Source organism: Somniosus microcephalus, chromosome 17, assembly GCF_052327205.1.
Source record: "Somniosus microcephalus isolate GS21.2 chromosome 17, FLI_Smic_1.0, whole genome shotgun sequence".
NCBI classification, from domain to species: Eukaryota; Metazoa; Chordata; class Chondrichthyes; order Squaliformes; family Somniosidae; genus Somniosus; species Somniosus microcephalus.
Genome location: NC_141003.1, coordinates 40,466,670 through 40,486,437, shown reverse-complemented (window position 1 = coordinate 40,486,437; position 19,768 = coordinate 40,466,670). Strand labels below are relative to the sequence as shown.

Sequence of the window (19,768 nt, the reverse complement as noted above, 5' to 3'; positions counted from 1 at the left end):
GTGTTAAACTGTGCCATGTGTTAAAATATTGCAGTATCTTTGTTGAAAAATATATAGATATTATACAGATACAAGTAAGCAATAATATTAATAAATATTTTGCAAACTACCCTGCTTGGTATTGCATAGACAGGGAGAAAGCTCCATCAATACCTACAGATTGAATGTCACATCACCTCAACCTCACACCCAAGCTATCTCATAATGGTAAATAAAATTGTAACAGAAATATGATATTTAACATTTATTATAAAAATTCAGTTTACTATAGAGTAAGTCAGATGAAGAATTATTGGAGCCCTGGGCACCAAAAACATTGAAGGATGCTCCGCATCTCCCACCCGGTCAATTATATTGTAATGAATCTGTAAGCAGCCTCCTGCCTGTTTCCGCTGGGCATGCTGTGTGCCCAGTTACAGGCCTTGGGTGTCCAATGCGATTCTCCCCCTGCTGCCCGCTCGGTCCATGCAAGAACTGAGCAGGCAGCAGTTCAGAATCGCCCCAACTGTGTCCTCACAATATCCCAGTTCTGTTTATAACTATTTCCTAGGACTAGACTAATTATTCACACGTAGACTCACAGCTTTGTACAATATCATTCAGTACAATTACTTTACAGATTCTAATTAATCAGCTCCCCGTAACAATTGAAAGCACTAAACAAAGCATCAGTTGGTATGTCTGACCAACACTTAGTCTGCACTTAGTGTTTATCTTTCCTTTCATGAAAGGTCACCTGTTTTTGCTGGATTGACTGGGGAGATTTAAACAATGTCAAGCAGGAAGGTACTAACTTGGCTTGGAATCTCACTACTAGTGAAAAACCAGTCTCACTTCATACCAACAATATTATATTTAGTGTTGCCCTACCCAGTAAAACAGTAAAAGACTGTCATTCAGATATAGCTCTGGTTCTGTGGCATTAGACAAGGCCAGACGTGCTTTGGTAGATGGAGAAGATTAGGAACCCTAAAGCGTATCTCCATTCTAAGTTTCAATATGAAAAGATCCTAACAAGGGACCACGTGTAGTGCAAGTCTCAGATATGTTCAGAAATGTGTGATTCTCGGATGGGCTCCATGGACTGATGGGAAATTGTCAAATCTACTTCCATCATTGAGCCAAACTATATTAACGCTCTTTTTGAAAAGCATCAATCAAGTCACAACTCTGTGGACAAGGTAGGTTTGTAGAATGCCTCTGTGCTGATAAGTGATTTGAAATCCTTCAAATACTTAATCATAGTAATGGAGTGTTGCGTGGGGCACCCATATTTTGCAGGCTGTGGTGGAATAACCAATTCTTTCTCCTGGACTTATTATAGCCGAAAAACAATGCAGACTAATGGAATGGAAGCAGATCGCTTACTCAATGCTAGAGAGTAACGTCTACAGCTATCAGTCCTATGGTTGGAGCAGTGCCACAGGAGCTACCAGTGATTATATTATCCAGAGCTTCACATTTATTCCGGGATTGCTGGAGGAGCTACTACAGCTATACTTCAACATCCACATAAAGCTGAAATGTCTGCACAGAACATCGGCAACCAAACTACACTCACACCTTCCCCTGCCTGACAAATTCTTCCAGACAGTGCAATCACCTGGAACTCTGCCCTTAGTACATAGAAGTTCAAATGCCAAGTTAACCATCATTTTGTTTTTGACTTGCTGGATCCAACAACAACTTATATATTTATATAGCACCTTTAACGTAGTAAAACGTCCCAAGGCACTTTACACAAGTGTTATAAAACAAAATTTGACACCGAGCCACATAAGGAGATATTAGGGCAGATGACCAAAAGCTTGGTCAAAGAGGTAGGTGGGTGAACGGGACTTGGTGTGAGTTAGGACACGGGCAGCAGGGTTTTGGATGACCTCAAGTTTACGGATGGTAGAACGTGGGAGGCCAGCCAGGAGTGCATTGGAATAGTCAGGTTTAGAGGTAAAAAGATCCATGGGAAACCAGAGATGTACCATTGTCCTTTGCTATAATGGCTCCAAGTGTTTCCACTCTCAGCAAACACCAGGGTCAGTTTTGTGAGACCTGTCACCTTGGGATATTTTTACTATGTTAAAGGCGCTATGTAAATGCAAGTTGTTGTCTTAGCTAAAATTGTCCAGCTGGATCTGTTGTTACGTCATCTTACTTATAACATGTAAGTTGGTACTATATAGACCTGCTTCAGACAGATATTGTTATTGGAGCATTGTAACAGAGCAGAGACGTTTTTTGCTCATCAAAGTGAGGGATGTTAATTTTGGGAAATGGTACAATTTCCTAGTTCAGGCACCCAGTGATGATATCAAGCGCTCCCAAGTCAGGTATAGCACGGTTAGATGTATGCAGACCAGTAAGATCACAGGTTTGTTACATTTTGGGGTTTTACTGAGCTATGACTCTTTTTCTCAACATTAAGAACCAATCCACAAAGCAAATGCTCGCTCCCTACATACTGAGATGTGGCAAATACCTGGTATTGTAATGTTGTCTGGGAATCAAACAGAAACCAGTGTCACTGTATGAAACTTACTGATTTGAAACAAGCCCTCTTGTGACCTCCTAGATTTTGTAAAGTGGTAGAATAAACACTCATGTTCTAAACTAAGGTTTATTAGAAATAACAGATAAACAATAGCAAATAGCAAATAACAAATAACAGATATGGAGGAGCAAATTTGCAGGGAAATTACAGAGAGGTGAAAGAACTATAGAGGAGTAATAATGGGGGACTTCAATTATCCTGATATGGACTGGGAGAGATGGGGAAGAATTTCTGAAGTGTGTTCAGGAGAACTTTCTTGATCAGTATGTTTCTGGCCCAATGAGGAAGGAGGCATTGCTGGATCTGGTTCTGGGGAATGAGGTGGGTCAAGTGGAGCAAGTGTCAGTAGGGGAACATTTAGGGAATAGTAATCATAGTAACATAAGGTTTAGGTTAGCTATGGAAAAGGACAGGGAGCAATCTAGAGTAAAAATACTTAATTGGAGGAAGGCCAATTTCAGTGGGTTGCGAACAGATCTGGCCCGGATAAATTGGAATCAAAGATTGGCAGGCAAAACTGTAATTGAGCAATGGGCTGCCTTGAAAGAGGAGATGGTTCGGGTAACAGTCGAGGTACATTCCCACGAGGGGGAAAGGTAGGGCAACTAAAACCAGAGCTCCCTGGATGACGAACGAGATAGAGAATAAGATGAAGCAGAAAAAGGGCACTTCTATAGGCATATAAATAATAAACGGGTAGTAAGAGGAGGGGTGGGCCAATTAGGAACCAAAAAAGAGACTTACGCTTGGAGGCAGAGGGCATGGCTGAGGTACTAAATGAGTACTTTGCATCTATCTTCACCAAGGAAGAAGATGCTGCCAAAGTCATAGCAAAAGGGGAGGTAGTGGAGATGCTGGATGAGATAAAAATTGATAAAGAGGAGATACTAGAAAGGCTGTCTGAACTTAAAGTTGATAAGTCACCAGGACCGGATGGGATGCAGCCTAGGATGCTGAGAGAGGTTAAGGAGGAAATCGCGGCAGTACTGGCCATAATCTTCCAATCCTCCTTAGATACAGGGGTGGTGCCAAAGGACTGGAGAACCACACCCTTGTTCAAATAAGGGTGTAAAGATAAACCCAGCAACTACAGGCCAGTCAGTTTAACCTCGGTAGTGGGGAAGCTTTTGAAAATGATAATCAGCGACAAAATTAACAGTCACTTGGACAAATGTGGATTAATTAAGGAAAGCCAGCACGGGTTTGTTAAAGGCAAATAATGTTAAACTAACTTAATCGAGTTTTTTGATGAGGTAACAGAGAGGGTTGATGAGGGCAATGCGGCTGACGTGGTGTACATGGACTTCCAAAAGGCGTTTGATAAAGTGCCACATAATAGGCTTGCCAGCAAAGTTGAAGCCCATGGAATAAAAGGGACAGTGGCAGCATGGATACAAAATTGGCTAAGTGACAGGAAACAGAGAGTAATGGTGAACGGTTGTTTTTCAGACTGGAGGAAAGTACACAGTGATGTTCCCCAGGGGTCAGTACTAGGACCACTGCTTTTCCTGATATATATTAATGACTTGGACTTGGGTGTACAGGGCACAATTTCAAAATTTGCACAAGACACAAGACTTGGAAATGTAGTGAACAGTGAGGAGGACAATGATAGACTTCAAGAAGACATAGACAGGCTGATGCAATGGGTGGACACGTGGCAGATGAAATTTAACGCAGAAAAGTGCAAAGTGATACATTTTGGTAGGAGGAACAAGGAAAGGCAATATAAACTAAAGAGTACAATTCTAAAAGGGGTGCATGAACAGAGAGACCTGGGGGTATATGTGCACAAATCAATGAAAGTGGCGGGGCAGGTTGAGAAAGAGGTTAAAAAAGCATACGGGATCCTGGGCTTCATAAATAGAGGCACAGAGTACAAAAGCAAGGAAGTTATGATGAACCTTTATACAACACTGGTTTGGCCGCAACTGGAGTATTGTGTCCAATTCTGGGCACCGCACTTTAGGAAGGATGTGAAGGCCTTAGAGAAAAGATTTACGAGAATGATTCCAGGGATGAGAGACTTCAGTTATGTGGATAGACTAGAGAAACTGGGGTTGTTCTCCTTAGAGCAGAGAAAGTTGAAGGGAACTTTGATAGAGGTGTTCAAAATTATGAGGTGTCTAAACAGAGTAGATAGAGAGAAACTGTTCCCATTGGCAGAATGGTCGAGAACCAGAGGGCACAGATTTAAGGTGATTGGCAAAAGAACCAAAGGCGACATGAGGAAAAACGCTTTTATGCATCGAGTGGTTAGGATCTGGAATGCACTGCCTGAAAGAGTGGTGGAGGCAAACTCAATCATGGCTTTCAAAAGGGAATTGGATAAGTACCTGAAGGAAAACATTTGCAGGGCTACGGAGAAAGGGCGGGGGAGTGGGACTAGCTGAAATGCTCTTGCAGAGAGCCATAATGGGCTCGACGGGCTGAATGGACTCCTTCTGTGCTGTAACCATTCTATGGTTCTATGAATAGTAATGGTTTACAGAACTTTAGCTACACCCCCTCAATACAAGACTAACAGCATGACTCATCACTAATTCTCTTAATACCAATAGCATTGGACCTGTATCAGTAATAACCAATAATTGGGGTTTCTTTAGGGCCACAGAGTTGAATTCACTGATCTCAAATGGGGGCAGCTGTAAGGGTGCCACAATTGTCAGCAGCACCTCTGGATGTAGTTAGTATTCCTGTCCTTGTCTGCTATGCAGCAACTCCAGGGTGTGTACGGGCATGTGTGTGCATGTGTTTAGTGAGGGCAGGATCAGGTTTAGTTATGGTGTCCTCCACAGTCCAACAACCCGTCAACACTCGCTGTCAAGGTTTATATATGAACATTTAGAAACATAGAAACATAGAGATAGGAACAGGAGTAGGCCATTCGGCCCTTCGAGCCTGCTCCGCCATTCAATGAGATCATGGCTGATCTTCGTCTGAAATCATAGCTGATCTTACCAGTTCAGTACCCCGTCCCCGCCTTTTCTCCGTAACCCTTAATCCCCTTAGCCTTCAGAAATATATCCAATTCTCTCTTGAAAATATTTATTGAATTAGCCTTCACAGCCCTCTGTGGCAGGGAATTCCACAGGCTCACCACTCTTTGAGTGAAGAAATTCTTCCTCATCTCTGTTTTAAATGATTTGCCCGCTATTTTTAGACTGTGGCCCCTGGTTCTGTGCTCCCCGGCCATTGGAAACATTCTCTCTGAATTCAGCCTGTCCAGGCCTGCCATAATTTTATATGTTTCGATGAGATCCCCTCTCAATCTTCTAAACTCCAGTGAGTACAAGCCCAAACTATTTAATCTCTCTTCGTAGGTCATTCCCGCCATTCCAGGTATCAGCCTGGTGAATCGCCGTTGCACTCTTTCCATGGCAAGAACATCCTTCCGCAGATGGGGCGACCAAAACTGTACACAATACTCCAGATGCGGTCTCACCAGCACCTTGTACAGCTGTAGTAAGGTATCCCTATTCCTATACTCGAACCCCCTTGATATGAAGGCCAACATACCATTTGCCTTCTTAATCGCCTGTTGCACCTGCATGCTCTCCTTCAGTGACTGGTGCACAAGAACACCCAGGTCCCTCTGCACTTCCCCATCTCCCAATCTATTGCCATTTAGATAATAATCTACCCTCCTGTTTTTACCCCCAAAGTGGATAACCTCGCATTTATCCACATTATAGTGCATCTGCCACGTATCCGCCCATTCCCCCAACCTGTCCAAATCGCACTGTAGCCTCCTGACATCCTCATCAGAGCCCACCCCTCCTCCTAGTTTAGTGTCGTCAGCGAATTTGGAAATATTGCATCCAATTCCCTGATCCAGATCATTTATATATATTGTGAACAGCTGGGGTCCCAGGACAGATCCTTGCGGCACCCCGCTGGTCACTGCCTGCCACTCCGAAAACGAGCCGTTTATTCCAACTCTCTGTTTTCTATCCGCCAGCCAGTTCTCTATCCACGTTAATACTTTGCCCCCAATCCCATGAGCCTTAATTTTGCATGATAATCTTTTGTGTGGAACCTTATCGAAGGCTTTCTGGAAGTCAAGGTACACCACATCCACTGGCTCTCCCCCATCTATTTTACCAGTTACTTCCTCAAAAAATTCCAGCAGATTAGTCAAACACGATTTACCCTTTGTAAATCCATGTTGACTCTGTCCGATCCTTTCCCCATTTGTCAAGTGCTCCGCTATTTTATCCTTAATAATGGACTCTAGCATTTTGCCCACAACCGATGTAAGGCTTACTGGTCTATAATTCCCTGCTTTCTCTCTACCCCCCTTTTTAAATATTGGGGTAACATTAGCTACCCTCCAATCCACGGGTACTGTTCCCGAGTCAATGGAGTTCCGGAAGATGATCCTTAGAGCATCTGCTATCTCCAGGGCCACCTCCTTAAGTACCCTAGGATGTAGTTTATCAGGCCCCGGGGATTTGTCGGCCTTCAGTCCCCTCAACTTACCCAACACCATATCCCTAGAGATACTAATTTCTGTCAGCTCCTCCCTCTCATTAGTCCCTATGTTTGCCGATGAGGTACTGGAGAGCGTCCAATGCCTGTATCCAATGGAGTCAATGGCCCCGAGATTACAGTGCCTGCATACGCTGTCGTAATCCTTCTGAAAGGCCCAGAATCTTCCGGGTTTCCGCATGCGCGTGGGCATGCATGAATGCCCGGAACTTGTGATCTGTCAAGGTACGCCTTGACAGACCTACCGAACCAAAAGTAAAATCAGTTTCGCTGGCACAGAGTTGGGCTATTTGCCCTGCAATTGCCCAAGAAACTCTTACAGCTGGTAAAGGCAGGTGCAGGACCTGCTTTCATCAGCATAAGGGTTATTATAAATCTTAAATTAAACATTTAAAAATAAAAAATGATGCACAAACACTTAAAATTAGTTTATGCAAATATTGGCCCGGATTAAGATGTTTAAAATTATTTTTCAAAAAATTAAATTTTTATTATATTTGGTGTAATGAAGGGACTTTTAATTAAATTTGAAAATCAGAATATTTATATTTATTAGAATTGTGTAAATTGTTTAATTATTTGGGGATTCCACTGCATGTCATTAGGGGATTCTGTTCGGAAATGACTGCAATGGAATCCTCCTTTGTGATTGGAGGACCTGGCCCACGTCATCCAAGGGGCACTTCCGAACTGCCTGCATCCCTGGGATCAGTGGGCCTTTACGCAGGCGTATGCCTGGTGGCCCGAGACCCGGACTCTCCGCAGCCTGGGAACCTGGCAGTAAGTTTGGAAATGTTTCGGGGGTCGGAGGCGTACTCTGGAGGTACGCCTCCGACCGCAATTTCAGGGCCAATACCTTTGAACGTGGAGGAGAGGTTAAAGAAATGAAAGATCTTAGTAAAAATGATGAACAAAAGAAAAAAGTAGACCAAGTCTGATGAAGGAAACATGCCCAAAACTTTAACTTCCCATCTTTACCGATGCTGCCTGACCTGCTTTGTATTTCCAACAATCTTTTCTTTTTATTTCAGATTTCCAGCATTTGCAGATTTTTCCTTTTTATAAAATAGATGAACTGCTTGACAATCCAATAGCACAGAGTATGTTTATACAACACTATACCAATGTGGTAGGACGTAGATTTGCACCTGTGATGCCCCACACTATAGCCCTGTATGGAGTGAGATACTTCGCTGACAGAGACGGAGCGAAAAACAGACCTGATCTCCTAGCAAGCAGCTGATGTGTGGCATAGCCAGAAGTTTGGGAAGAGGGCAATCACGCGCCAACTCATCAGGGAATAATGTGTAATTCTGGGACGTCCAGCAGATGAGTTTGTAAAAAATTTAACTTGGAAGTATTATTCAAAAGTTTTCCTTACCAAATTTCCTTCTTTCACTCCTCTTTTAAAGGTATTGGCTCTTTGCTGGGGTATGGTTGTTTAGGATCTGATTGCCTTCCATGACTTTATCCAAATGGACATCATTTATGTGTGAGCCTTGGCAGTGAGTATTGGCCTTAACTATTGTCATACTGGAAGAGCCTGAAGGGATATTTACTCGTCCTAGACCCTTTAGGGCTACCTGGAGCAGGCGTATTTCTCAGACGTTCACTTTCAACTAAAGTTTGAGGTAGCCGAATCCTAAAGACGCTTAAGTGGATCTAAAGGTCCGGGCTATCTCTCCCTAAAGGAAAGGATCAACCTGAAAATGTTACCGTCCTCCAGATAGCACTTTTAATAAGTTTAGCTAGACCGTAACATCCCGGATATTATGAGGGTCCGGAAAACTCCCTCAGAATTCTGTAACTCTTCACCAGAGTTTACAGAGATTGAGTTTGCGAGTTTTTGATACAGAAGACTTATGTGAGACAATTCTAAAAATATAGAGATTTATTAAAAGAACCGACATGCAATTTACAGTTGGTGAATCAGTCAATTGCAACATTAACAGTTCTAAAAAGAAAAAAATACTATCTTAACAGAGAATCTTGCTTTTAAATCTTAACTTCACTACAGTATTACAGTTCTTAAAGGTTTCTATACAGGATATCCATCAATATCAAATACCTTTGATCCCCAAGGTACAAAGAGTTATAGACTACAGAGCTGCCTCTGTAGTTGAGAATTGCCTTAAAGCGAGTCTGATATCCCATTTGAGAGTTCAATATTTATACCCTTTTCCAGTGGTATTTCCTTTAAAGTTTCTGCTGATGCAAGTCAATTATCCCTATTCATCTTTCTGCCGACCTCTGCAATTCTTACTGCTACATCAGCTAGAATCTTGTCTCATCTCCAGGTGTTCTAGGGTCACCATATAGAATGGTGTGAAGGGCAGGTGTTCCTTATTTTATGTCATCTTTACCAGGGCAGATGTTCCTTATCTTATGTGCCATCTTTACGAAGTTTAAATTAGAACACCTTATCCAGGGTGAACCATTGTTTTTGTTCCCAAAGGTCAGCCTGTTGGAGCCATGCACCTTCTGTTCCAATAAGGTTATTCAGGGTCAACAACTGTCTTGTCTCAATAGCCAGAATTCTTTCACAGCTCTTTCATCGTTCGGTTTGTAAATTTCCAAACTCAGTTTGTCCTGTTTCAATAAGGCCAGAATTCTTTCATAAGATGGTGTATTTTTCTGAATCGGTTACACGGTTTATTCCTGCACAAGCCCACTCATTTCTTTGTTAAGTACCAGAGTTTTATCACAGCAGCTGCTCCAGAATTCTTTTGCAACAACACTAGCAGTATTTTCAATTTAGTGTCAATAATTTTACCCAGTGTTTTGAGAAATTAAAACCCGATTTTCATAATATCCATGCTCAAGCAAAGTATTTCCTGGTTCTTTTAACTATCTTTGTTGAAATGCTGTTCTTGCGGTGATAGAGGTTTTTGTTTGATTTACCAGTTATCAGTCCAATTCAGATATCATAGAAACATAGAAGATAGGAGCAGGAGTAGGCCATTCGGCCCCTCGAGCCTGTTCCATCATTTAATGAGATCATGGCTGATCACCCAAATTCAGTACCCTGTCCCTGCTTTCTCCCCATATCCCTTTAGCCTTAAGACATATATCCAACTCCTTCTTGAATATATTTAATGAATTGGCCTCAACTGCCTTCTGTGGTAGAGAATTCCACAGGTTCACCACTCTCTGGGTGAAGAAATTCCTCCTCATCTCTGTCCTAAATGGCTTACCCCTTATCCTTAGACTGTGACCCCTGGTTCTGGACTCCCCCGACCATCGGGAACATCCTTCCTGCATCTAGTTTGTCTAGTCCTGTTAGACTTTTATAAGTTTCAATGAGATCCCCTCTCATTCTTCTAAACTCCAGCGAGTATAAGCCTAATCGACCCAATCTCTCCTCATACGTCATTCCTGCCATCCCAGGTATCAGTCTGGTGAATCTTCGCTGCACTCCCTCCATGGCAAGAACATCCTTCCTCAAATATCAAAAGAGAGAAAAAAAAGCGTATATATATATATATTTCTGCATACCATATATACAATCGTATAATATATAAACATCTTGTGCACTGCTCTTGTGGTATGCAGAAAAAATGCACACCATGTTTGAAAATATTGCACAATGCCACACATGCAAAGTTTCTCTTGCTCTTGCACCTGATTCACTCAAACATATTGATTAAAAACAACTATTAACGGAATGATTATGATGGTCTCAAATATCAATGAACACAGGGGATAGCTATTAATCAGCAAGCAGTAAGGAGAGAAAAGCTCCAACCAGTAAGCAGTATGAGACTAATCAGTCATCACTTACAATTGTAAATATAGCTAGAATACAGTAACCAATCGTCAACTGACAAGCACCAAAAAAAACAATCAATTTGTTCAAAAGATTTTTTTCCCTCCCAAGTGGTTTTACTTACCATTGAATTTCTAACCAAGCTATATAGCCATATGAATGTATAATATAAAACAAACATCATTTTTTTAAATCACTAGATTTATCCATAAAGTCAGTCATTGTATCTTAGAAATACCTTATAGAATCTTCCCCAATATTGGTCCTTCCCTCTCTCACAGCCCTCTTGGGTTCTGCCTTATCTCTTGTTTGCATTAAGTAACTGGGCCTTGCTTAAATGAAGAGACTTGACCAAGTTGCTGACTCCCAGAATGCACTAGCATTACTGTGCATGTCACACGGATAAATGCAACTCCAGAATGCAGTTTAAAGCGGCTACCATTTACTGCACTGAACACAGGGCAGCAAGGAGGGGCTTACAAACAGAAAATGATGGCACCCTTTCTGAATTAGCATAGTGTAGTGGTTATGTTACCAGTAATCTAGAGAATGCGAGTTCAAATCACCAGCAGTTTGAGAATTTAAACTCAGTTTTTAAAAAATCTGGAAATAAAAAGCTGGTATCAGTAAAAGTGAGCATGAAGCGGTCAAATTGTCATAAAATCCAACTGGTTCACGAATGTCCTTTAGGGAAGGAAACCTGCCGTCCTTAACCTGTATATGTGACTTCAGTCCAATGTGGTTGACTCTTAACTGCCCTCTGGTAGCCTTAGTGATGGGCAGTAAATGTCAGCCTTGCCAGCAACACCCACATCCCAAGAATGAATTAAAACAGATCAGACTGACTAGCACAGGTGCTCTAATGACACGCCTGGATTTTCTGATTATACCTTGTCTTAGGCAATTAAGACAAGGCAAAAGTCTCTCCCAGAGTTAGCCTACTAATTGTAAATTAGATCCACATAAAAAACGTCCTCAGATCAGCCCAGTTCACTGCACCCCCCAACATTATTAAAAAGACTACCCTTACTTCACATGAGAGCCAGTGGTTTTAATATGTCTATGTCCCTTTAACCTTCTGCACTCCAGACTCCATCCTCCCATTGTGCTGCTCTCACCCATCTCTTGCCCCACTGTGTTCAGCTCCCCGGCTCAAAAGGGGATCACACTAAACATCAAATCTACAGTGAAGACACCAGACTACCTGTGAGCAACGTCACAGAAGATCCATAGTAATTACAATATATATCTAGTGTGTGTTTTAAATAACATCAGGAGAGCGGATATGGCAGCAATGAATCACCTATATTCTTTAAAATGATAAATGGCTCTGCCACCTTCTCAATGACCACGAGAAAACTCCTTATCGAGAGCTCATCTACAAAATGCTGGCTGCATAGGCCAGGAAATGTGGGAATGCTGCACTCAGTATAGCGTCCAATACAGATGAAAGATCATAGGCAGTGTGCCTGCAATTTGCCAGCATGTGTCTGGCGAGCGAAGCATGCAGTCTCCCCACTAGCAAGCCAAACTCAGGAAAATCTGCCCTAATGTGTGTAATGTTATCTTGTTTGTCATTTTGTCAGCCAAGACTATGGAGAACTATCACATTCGGAATCATACATGGGTGAGGAGGAGTAATAAAAAGTTAGTTCTGTTGATTTTGTAGTTCTTAATTCTTATCAGATCAACATTAGTGAGATGAAAGAAACATTTAAAATAAGAATTAGTCAATTGCCTTTAGCTATCCCCAAAAATGGTTCTTTTTAAAAATGTGTGCCCTAATCCATTGGGGTATATCCATAGGACAATTGCCTAAGACAAGGCATATTATTTTGTCCTTGTCCAAGATGAGACCTTAGTCAGGCTGCACTTGGAATACTGTGTCCAGTTTTGGTCTCCTCACATGGTGGGTGATATTGAGGCTTTGGAAAGGGTGCAGAGGAGGGCCTCTAAACTAATTCCCAATATAAAGCATTGTAGTTATTAAGATAGGCTAAAAGAGTTGGGACTCTACACTTTAGAGAAGCGTAGACTAAGAGGTGATCTGATTGAAGTTTATAAGATAATGAAGGGAATAGATCGTGTTCCAGTTGCCAGTTTGTTTCAATTAAATAGGTTAGGGAGGACCAGGGGTCACAAATTTAAGTTGTATAAGGCCAGATCTAGGTTAGATGTCAGGAGGTGGTTCTTTTCCCAGAGAATAGTGAACCTCTGGAACAGGCTGCCATCTCATGCGGTGGATGCTGAATCGCTGAATTCCTTCAAGCGAGAGCTGGACCTGTTTCTGGCTGGGGTGGAGATCACCTCTTACAGAAGTTAGGTACTGCAGGAAATTCAGGGCCAGAGTGATCTCCTGGACTAGTTTTGATCGCCTAGATGGGTTGGAGAGGAATTTCCCAGATTTTTTCCCCCAATTGGCCTGAGTTTTTTGCCTCTCCTAGGAGATCACATGGTTTCGGTTGGGGTGGAGTGTATATATTGTGATACACAAGGTATCGCAATTGTGGGGGACAGGCTCAATGGACCAGAGGGGTCTTTACCTGTCCATTGTTCGTATGTAAAAAAGTGTCAGTGTGCTGATGAATCAGCTGCTCTCAACTATGCTGAATCCTAACCAAATGACGGACAAACTAGAAAATAAAATTTGATAGGTGAAAGGTGAAAGTGTTTCAGATCAGGGTGTGAAATTCTGAAAAAGATGAGAAACCACTAAAAGGACAGAATCAGTTACAAGTCAGCATCAAAGAAATGGAATAATTAAGAGATCATAGTAGTGACAGGAACTAGACAAAAAAGGTTCATCTACATTTACATCTGAATTAATACTTTTGCAATTAATCCAATACAAAACTTTCAATAAACACGAATAAGTCAATGTTTTCAACTCTTGTGTAACTGATTTATTCATGATTATACAAAAATACATCTAATAAATTTGTTATAACAGCACAAGGATTTATCATTTGTTCAAAACATTGTTAAGATGGAAGATACTTAATCAAGGAGTTCAGGGCATCTTAAATATAGAAATGATTACACTTAGTTCTGTAGTAAGGCACCTGCTCTTGAACGTTCCTAGATTTAGTATCTTGTTACACAGATTTTTATGACAGGAATAGAAACAGGAAATAAGCTCTGCCCGAGGGTGTCCAGTAGAACTGTTATTGTACTGGTGTCCATTAGAACTGTAATTATGTTGGGTGTGGCCCTTCCAGGTATAATTTATGTTGTAATACTGTCATTGGTCACAATGGGCTCTATACATAAAATAATACATATTAAAGTTTGCCAAATGTTTAATGTAAATAAATGTAACTTTATTCCGATATATATGGCATGAATGGGACATTGTGATTTGGAGACAGTTTTGATCATTCTAGATCAAGGGTAGCAATTCTTTTTACATTGACCAGATTCTGTAAATTATCCTTTACCTTTTGAACAGTTTTTATTATAAAAGACAGTCCATTTGTACTTATCAAAAGATTGATTGTAGGTTGTTAACAGGATCCTGTAGCATTATTAACAAGAAGCATCACACTGTGTACTTGGATTCATACCAATGACATAGTGGGCATGTCATCACCAGCAGGGATAGGCAACACAAGTCTCCATAAGTGACACAGCAAATCATTCAGAAATGATTGTTAGCTATAGACCTCAAAAATGAAATATTTATTATATCTTACTGAGAGATACGAGATGTCCCATTCATGCCATATGTGATTAAAACATATTGAAATAGGTTTATTTACATCAAACATTTGGCAAACTTTAATATACATTATTTTAATGTATAGTACCCCATTGTGTCCAATGAAAGTATTACTTCAAATTATTCCTGGAAGGGCCACAACCAATACAATTACAGTCTTCTGCTCTTAAATCATATCACCTGATGATTCAACTTTAGCACTGAAGTCCCACATTGCTATTATTTACGATTCTTCATTCAAATTATTGGAGAATTCAAACTTTTACAATAAAAATAAACTTTGAATTATCAGCAGTAGACTAATATTTTACTACAACTAAAAGGTAAAAGGTGTTATTTTATGAACCAAGTTGGTACAAATGTTAAAATAATGGTAGTTTTGTGGCCCTTACCTACTGAACGACTATGCAGAAATTTTGAACAGATCTTTGCCAAGTTGGATAAATAAAAAGGTTTATGCAACATTGTGAGCTTAGCAATGTGAGGTAATTGAAAGCTAGTCTTGCAGAGCACAAAATTCATATATGCCTAGAAATTACAATTGGTAATATTACAGAACAATGCTCAACACATACAATGACATTCCTCTGTTCACTATTTTAATATTGGTGTTAAACAGATTAACACTTTCACTAAGAAAGTGGACAGATTTATAATAAGCATTCATCAACAAACATTACCAGCATTTCTAGGTAATATCAATTCATGTACTCTACTGAGCATGAAAATGATTATTTGGTATCGCTTGATCCTCATGCTGAAAATTCTCACTAACAGCACATTTGATGAAACCTGATCTGGATCTTAAAATGAGTAATAATATACCACTAATTATGTTAAATTTAATCAAACCCAAGATTTTTTGTCCCCTAAAATGTTTAAAATCAGAAAAATTTAAGTTTCATAAATTGAATATTTATTTTATTTAATTTGCTTGCAAAATGATTAAATTAAGATATTAAATTAATATCCTGAATCAGAAAATCTCTTCTTTAATAAGAACATTTTAAAAGTAAGGGTGTTTGACAGTAAATGCAATTGTTCCGCCACACAAATCAGAGAACTTATAACAGAAATGAAAACCAAAGGTTGCTGCAAGGAATGAACTTATCCAGCTTTTCCCCTTATTTCAGTTACAAAGAAAGTAGCTAAGTCATAGCAACCACTTCCTCAAATTCTTAACACAGAAGGAAATGATTTTCGACGGTCAAGCCCACCATATACAATTTACTCCATCATGGGCCCTGCCCAGCCAACCAACCAATCAACAATGGCGAAACCTCCAAGAGGATAATACTCTTATATTTCTCCCAAGCCCCAAGGGGAAATCAAACAAAAGTGCGGAATATTAATCCAATCTTAAAGCCCACACTCACAACTCCTCCAAAGGTGACCCGTGCCTGGTCCTGACAGCACATTACCCATCATTTTCCACAGTATACTTGATCGTCTTAAAGAAGTTAATAAACCGAGCACTAATTGCTTTTACTGCAGTTGTCAAACTATCTGCTATGCTATGCAACAACAAAAAACTTTCTAATCTCTAGTTCTGGCCAAGACTGGTTAATGCTGTACTCCTATCTTTCAATTCTGCAATCACAGCCCAAGTTAAATAACCTGCTTCCATCTACATTCCACGCCTATCATCATTTCAAGATGCCAGGTCATGCGCCCTCTCAAATTTCTTCTCTCTAATGAAAGCAAGTTCAGCTCTCTGAATTTCTCTTTATACTTTAAGGCTTTAGGTCCTAAAGTAAGCCTAAATGCTGTTCTTTGAAGTCTCTACAATGTCCTTTGGAAGTATGTGTGCCCAGAATTGCATATAAAGTTGTAAATCGTTACACAGGGTTGAAACATGTTTGTTTTATAATTAAATGCCCTGTGATGTTATCAATGTACCTTTTGCTAACACTTGATTGATTGGGTCCTTCACATCAAGATTGAAAAGCCACATTCTTGTCTTTTTAATTTTTCAGGCTTAGGAGCGCATGATCTGTTTTTCAGCTATAAACTGCGCATAACTTGCTGCAGGTGTATATTGGTTGTAATATTTAGTTTGGATTGCATTACTGTCTCCTCTTTTACTAAAAGTTCCAAGTTGTCCACAAGAAATATAGTTCTTTGCAGCTGTCTTGGAACATTACTCTTTTATACCACTAAGAAAACATATTTTCCTTTATACAATGCCCTCTTGAAAAGATGGCAACCAATTAGATGGCTTATGCTCCAGAACGCCGCTATAAAACTTCTCACAGAATTTGGCTAAGAATAAGGATTGGGTCTGATCATGATGCTCCCTGGCATTCTATTGAGTGGGTAAACTTGAAATAAAAAAACACAATACAGTTCCTCTTTAACCAATTGCAACATTGATGCTTTCCATCAGAAAGGAAAACTAACCATCACCTGACAGTCTGGTGAGATATGGTTGGTTAAATGTCACTCTAAGGTTTAATGTTGGTTCACTGGCACTGCAAGGTTAACTTTGGCCCCTTGTTAGTGAGGCCTAGAAGGACCTGCTACTACAAGTACTGTAATAAAGATGGGGAACCCCCATCATCCCGTGATATTGGAGGAAATGTGGAACAGTGTTAGATTATCACAAAATAATAAAAATACAATATTATTTGATGTTCAGAATGTTAAAAGAAAAAATAAAGCAGTTACTATGCTGTGGGCCGAAAATGAACAATGCAAACTGGACACTGGTAAAGTGTGAATGGTCTGCATGGGCTCAACGGGCCGAATGACCACCTTCCGTGCTGTAACCATTCTATGATTCTATGTTTCAGGTCTAACCGAAGTGTAAGACATGACTGCAGGGTATTTCAGGCTGTCCTATGGTGCAGCATTACTCCAGCTTGTTAGTATCAGTGCAAAATGGTGCCCAATATACCATGAAACAATGAATAACTTTAATTCCCAGACAAAATTCATAGTCACCATTGCAGGAATAATAAAGTAAGATCTCCATACATTTTTTTATATATAAAAATAGATTGAGAATTTATGAAAGATCATTCATGTTCTAACTGTATAATAGCTCAATAACTGCATGGTATGGAAAACAGCATTGAAATTGTAATTCGTAACAACAGCATGCTGAATAACCGCCATGTATATATGCCCAGGGAATTCTCATTGTTCCGAATCATCTGGATGGATGTGGTTTAATAGCTGAATCCACTGTGGCCCTGTGGAGAAATAATTTGAAATAAAGCATTACAAGTCTTATTTCAGAGCAGTAATTTGAACTGCAATTGCAAAAAGAGGCAAACTTTAAAATTTGAAGAGATGGGACATTCAGAGCAGCGATGGTTTAAGGTGTTAATGTCTTCTAACTGCTTTCCTAGAACAGTCTCATCCAATAGGTTAACCACATGTAGCTACTTGGGAGTCCAGGTGTGGCTAACTGCATCTTTTGATTAGTAAAAAAAAAAGTAACAGACAACATCATTGGGCGTGTGATCGCAAGTCATATTCACACGGTGAATGCACATGTATTTTAACCTTTCTGTGCATTTGTTGGTAAAATGGCAAGACAAAAATCACGTACAAGTGTTTTTTGATCGTTGTGTGCACTTTACTTCCTTGGTTGCTGCTTTTTGGTTATCTGCTAGTGTGCAACAGGAGTGAAAACACTGGACTCCAGCACCATTGAAACACCAGCAACATTGTATGGAGAAGGGGAGCTGTCGTCGTGGTCAGCTTGACCAATGGGAATTACCGCTCCAGGCCAGCAAAGAAAGAAAGCCCAACCAACAAGAAGCAGCTCGAACAGGGCAGGTCATGGCATGAGGCAAGCAGCATCCAATCGCATTCTAGGTGGAGAACAGGGGCAGGTAGGACGCGTCTTGCTGTACAAGTCAACGTTCACAGTAATCACACTCTGCTAAAGTCAAAGCAGCACTTGCAACTGCTGGACAAAAACTTAGAAGCTGCATTAAAATATGTTGCGTCGGTTAAATTCATGCCAGAATTCCAAACTTTGGTGAGAAAGACTGCTTTGAAATAATGGTGGTAGATATTTGTTAAGTAAACTTACGTGAACCTCATGAAGTACATTTACTTGTATTGTGTGTAGTGTTTTCTGTTAAAATTAGTGCATGTGACTAAAACATTGTCGCTGTAGCCACACCTGTGGCTAGTCAGCAATTTCTAATGGACAACACCGTCATAGAAAGATTGCTAATCCAATAAACTATTTTAGATTTTACTAAAGATCATTAGTGCATTAACTGGAAAATATCTTATGAGTTTAATGGGCCACTTCACTTTTTTTTTCTTTCAAAGATAATCTGATAACTCGCTCAGGTGGTTGTCCTTCAAATGTGAGCCTAAATAGTGTGTGTTGACAGGCTATTCTACTGTAGAGGGCATCACACTAACTTGAATCCAATGCTCGCACTTTCCTGCAGGTAGCACTGGATAAACAACTGAAGCAGAAACCCTTGATTCAGTTTGTTGTCCAGTAATAGCTGCTGCAATTTCCTACCTAGGGGCGTTGAGGCACCCAAAGTCCTGCCCAGGATAATATCAGTTAAATCAGCAGATCCTGCACATTTGGTAAAGATTCTTTTGACATTTTTCTAGTCGAGTCACACGGAGGTATGATTCCATAGATACCATCTGTACCTGACTGAGTAGGCCACTCGTCATGTGCAAAACTATGGAGTTCAACTGAGGGCATCACAGTCGAACATAGGAACAGGAGTAGGCCATTTAGCCCCTCGAACCTGTTTCGCCATTCAGTGAGATTCATGGCTGATCTGTGACCTAACTCTATATACCCACCTTTGCCCCATATCCCTTAACACATCAATCGCAGATTTAAAATTAACAATTGATCTAGCATCATTTGCTGTTTGCGGAAGAGAGTTCCAAACTTCTACCACCCTTTATTTGTAGAAGTGTTTCCTAATTTCACTCCTGAAAGGTCTGGCACCAATTTTTAGACTATACCCCCTAGTCCTAGACTCCCCAACCAGCAGAAATAGTTCCTCTCTATCTACCCTATCTGTTCCCCTTAATATCTTGAAAACTTCGATCAAATCACTCCTTCACCTTCTAATTCTAGGGAATACCACCTGGTCCTGTCTTCACCCAATGTCCAAATACATACACTTATCAGAGTCATAATAACAACAGGAATCCTGGATGATTTTCCTCTCCCTAGCCCAGGGTGCTCAGGCTAATTGTAGGACCTACTACCACCTTGGCAGGGATCGGCTAACTCGATCACAGA

General features: G+C 40.5%; 1 protein-coding gene across 1 annotated transcript in view; it reads right to left on the bottom strand.

The window, feature by feature from the left end:
* Positions 1–13,685: 13,685 nt before the first annotated feature.
* Positions 13,686–19,768, bottom strand: part of slc26a4 (solute carrier family 26 member 4) — a 61,990-nt gene continuing 55,907 nt past the window's right edge. Inside the window, exon 21 of the mRNA XM_086010238.1 lies at positions 13,686–17,717. Within this exon, the coding sequence (XP_085866364.1) occupies positions 17,694–17,717 (24 nt within the window). The 3' untranslated portion in view covers positions 13,686–17,693. The remainder of the gene's footprint in view (positions 17,718–19,768) is intronic.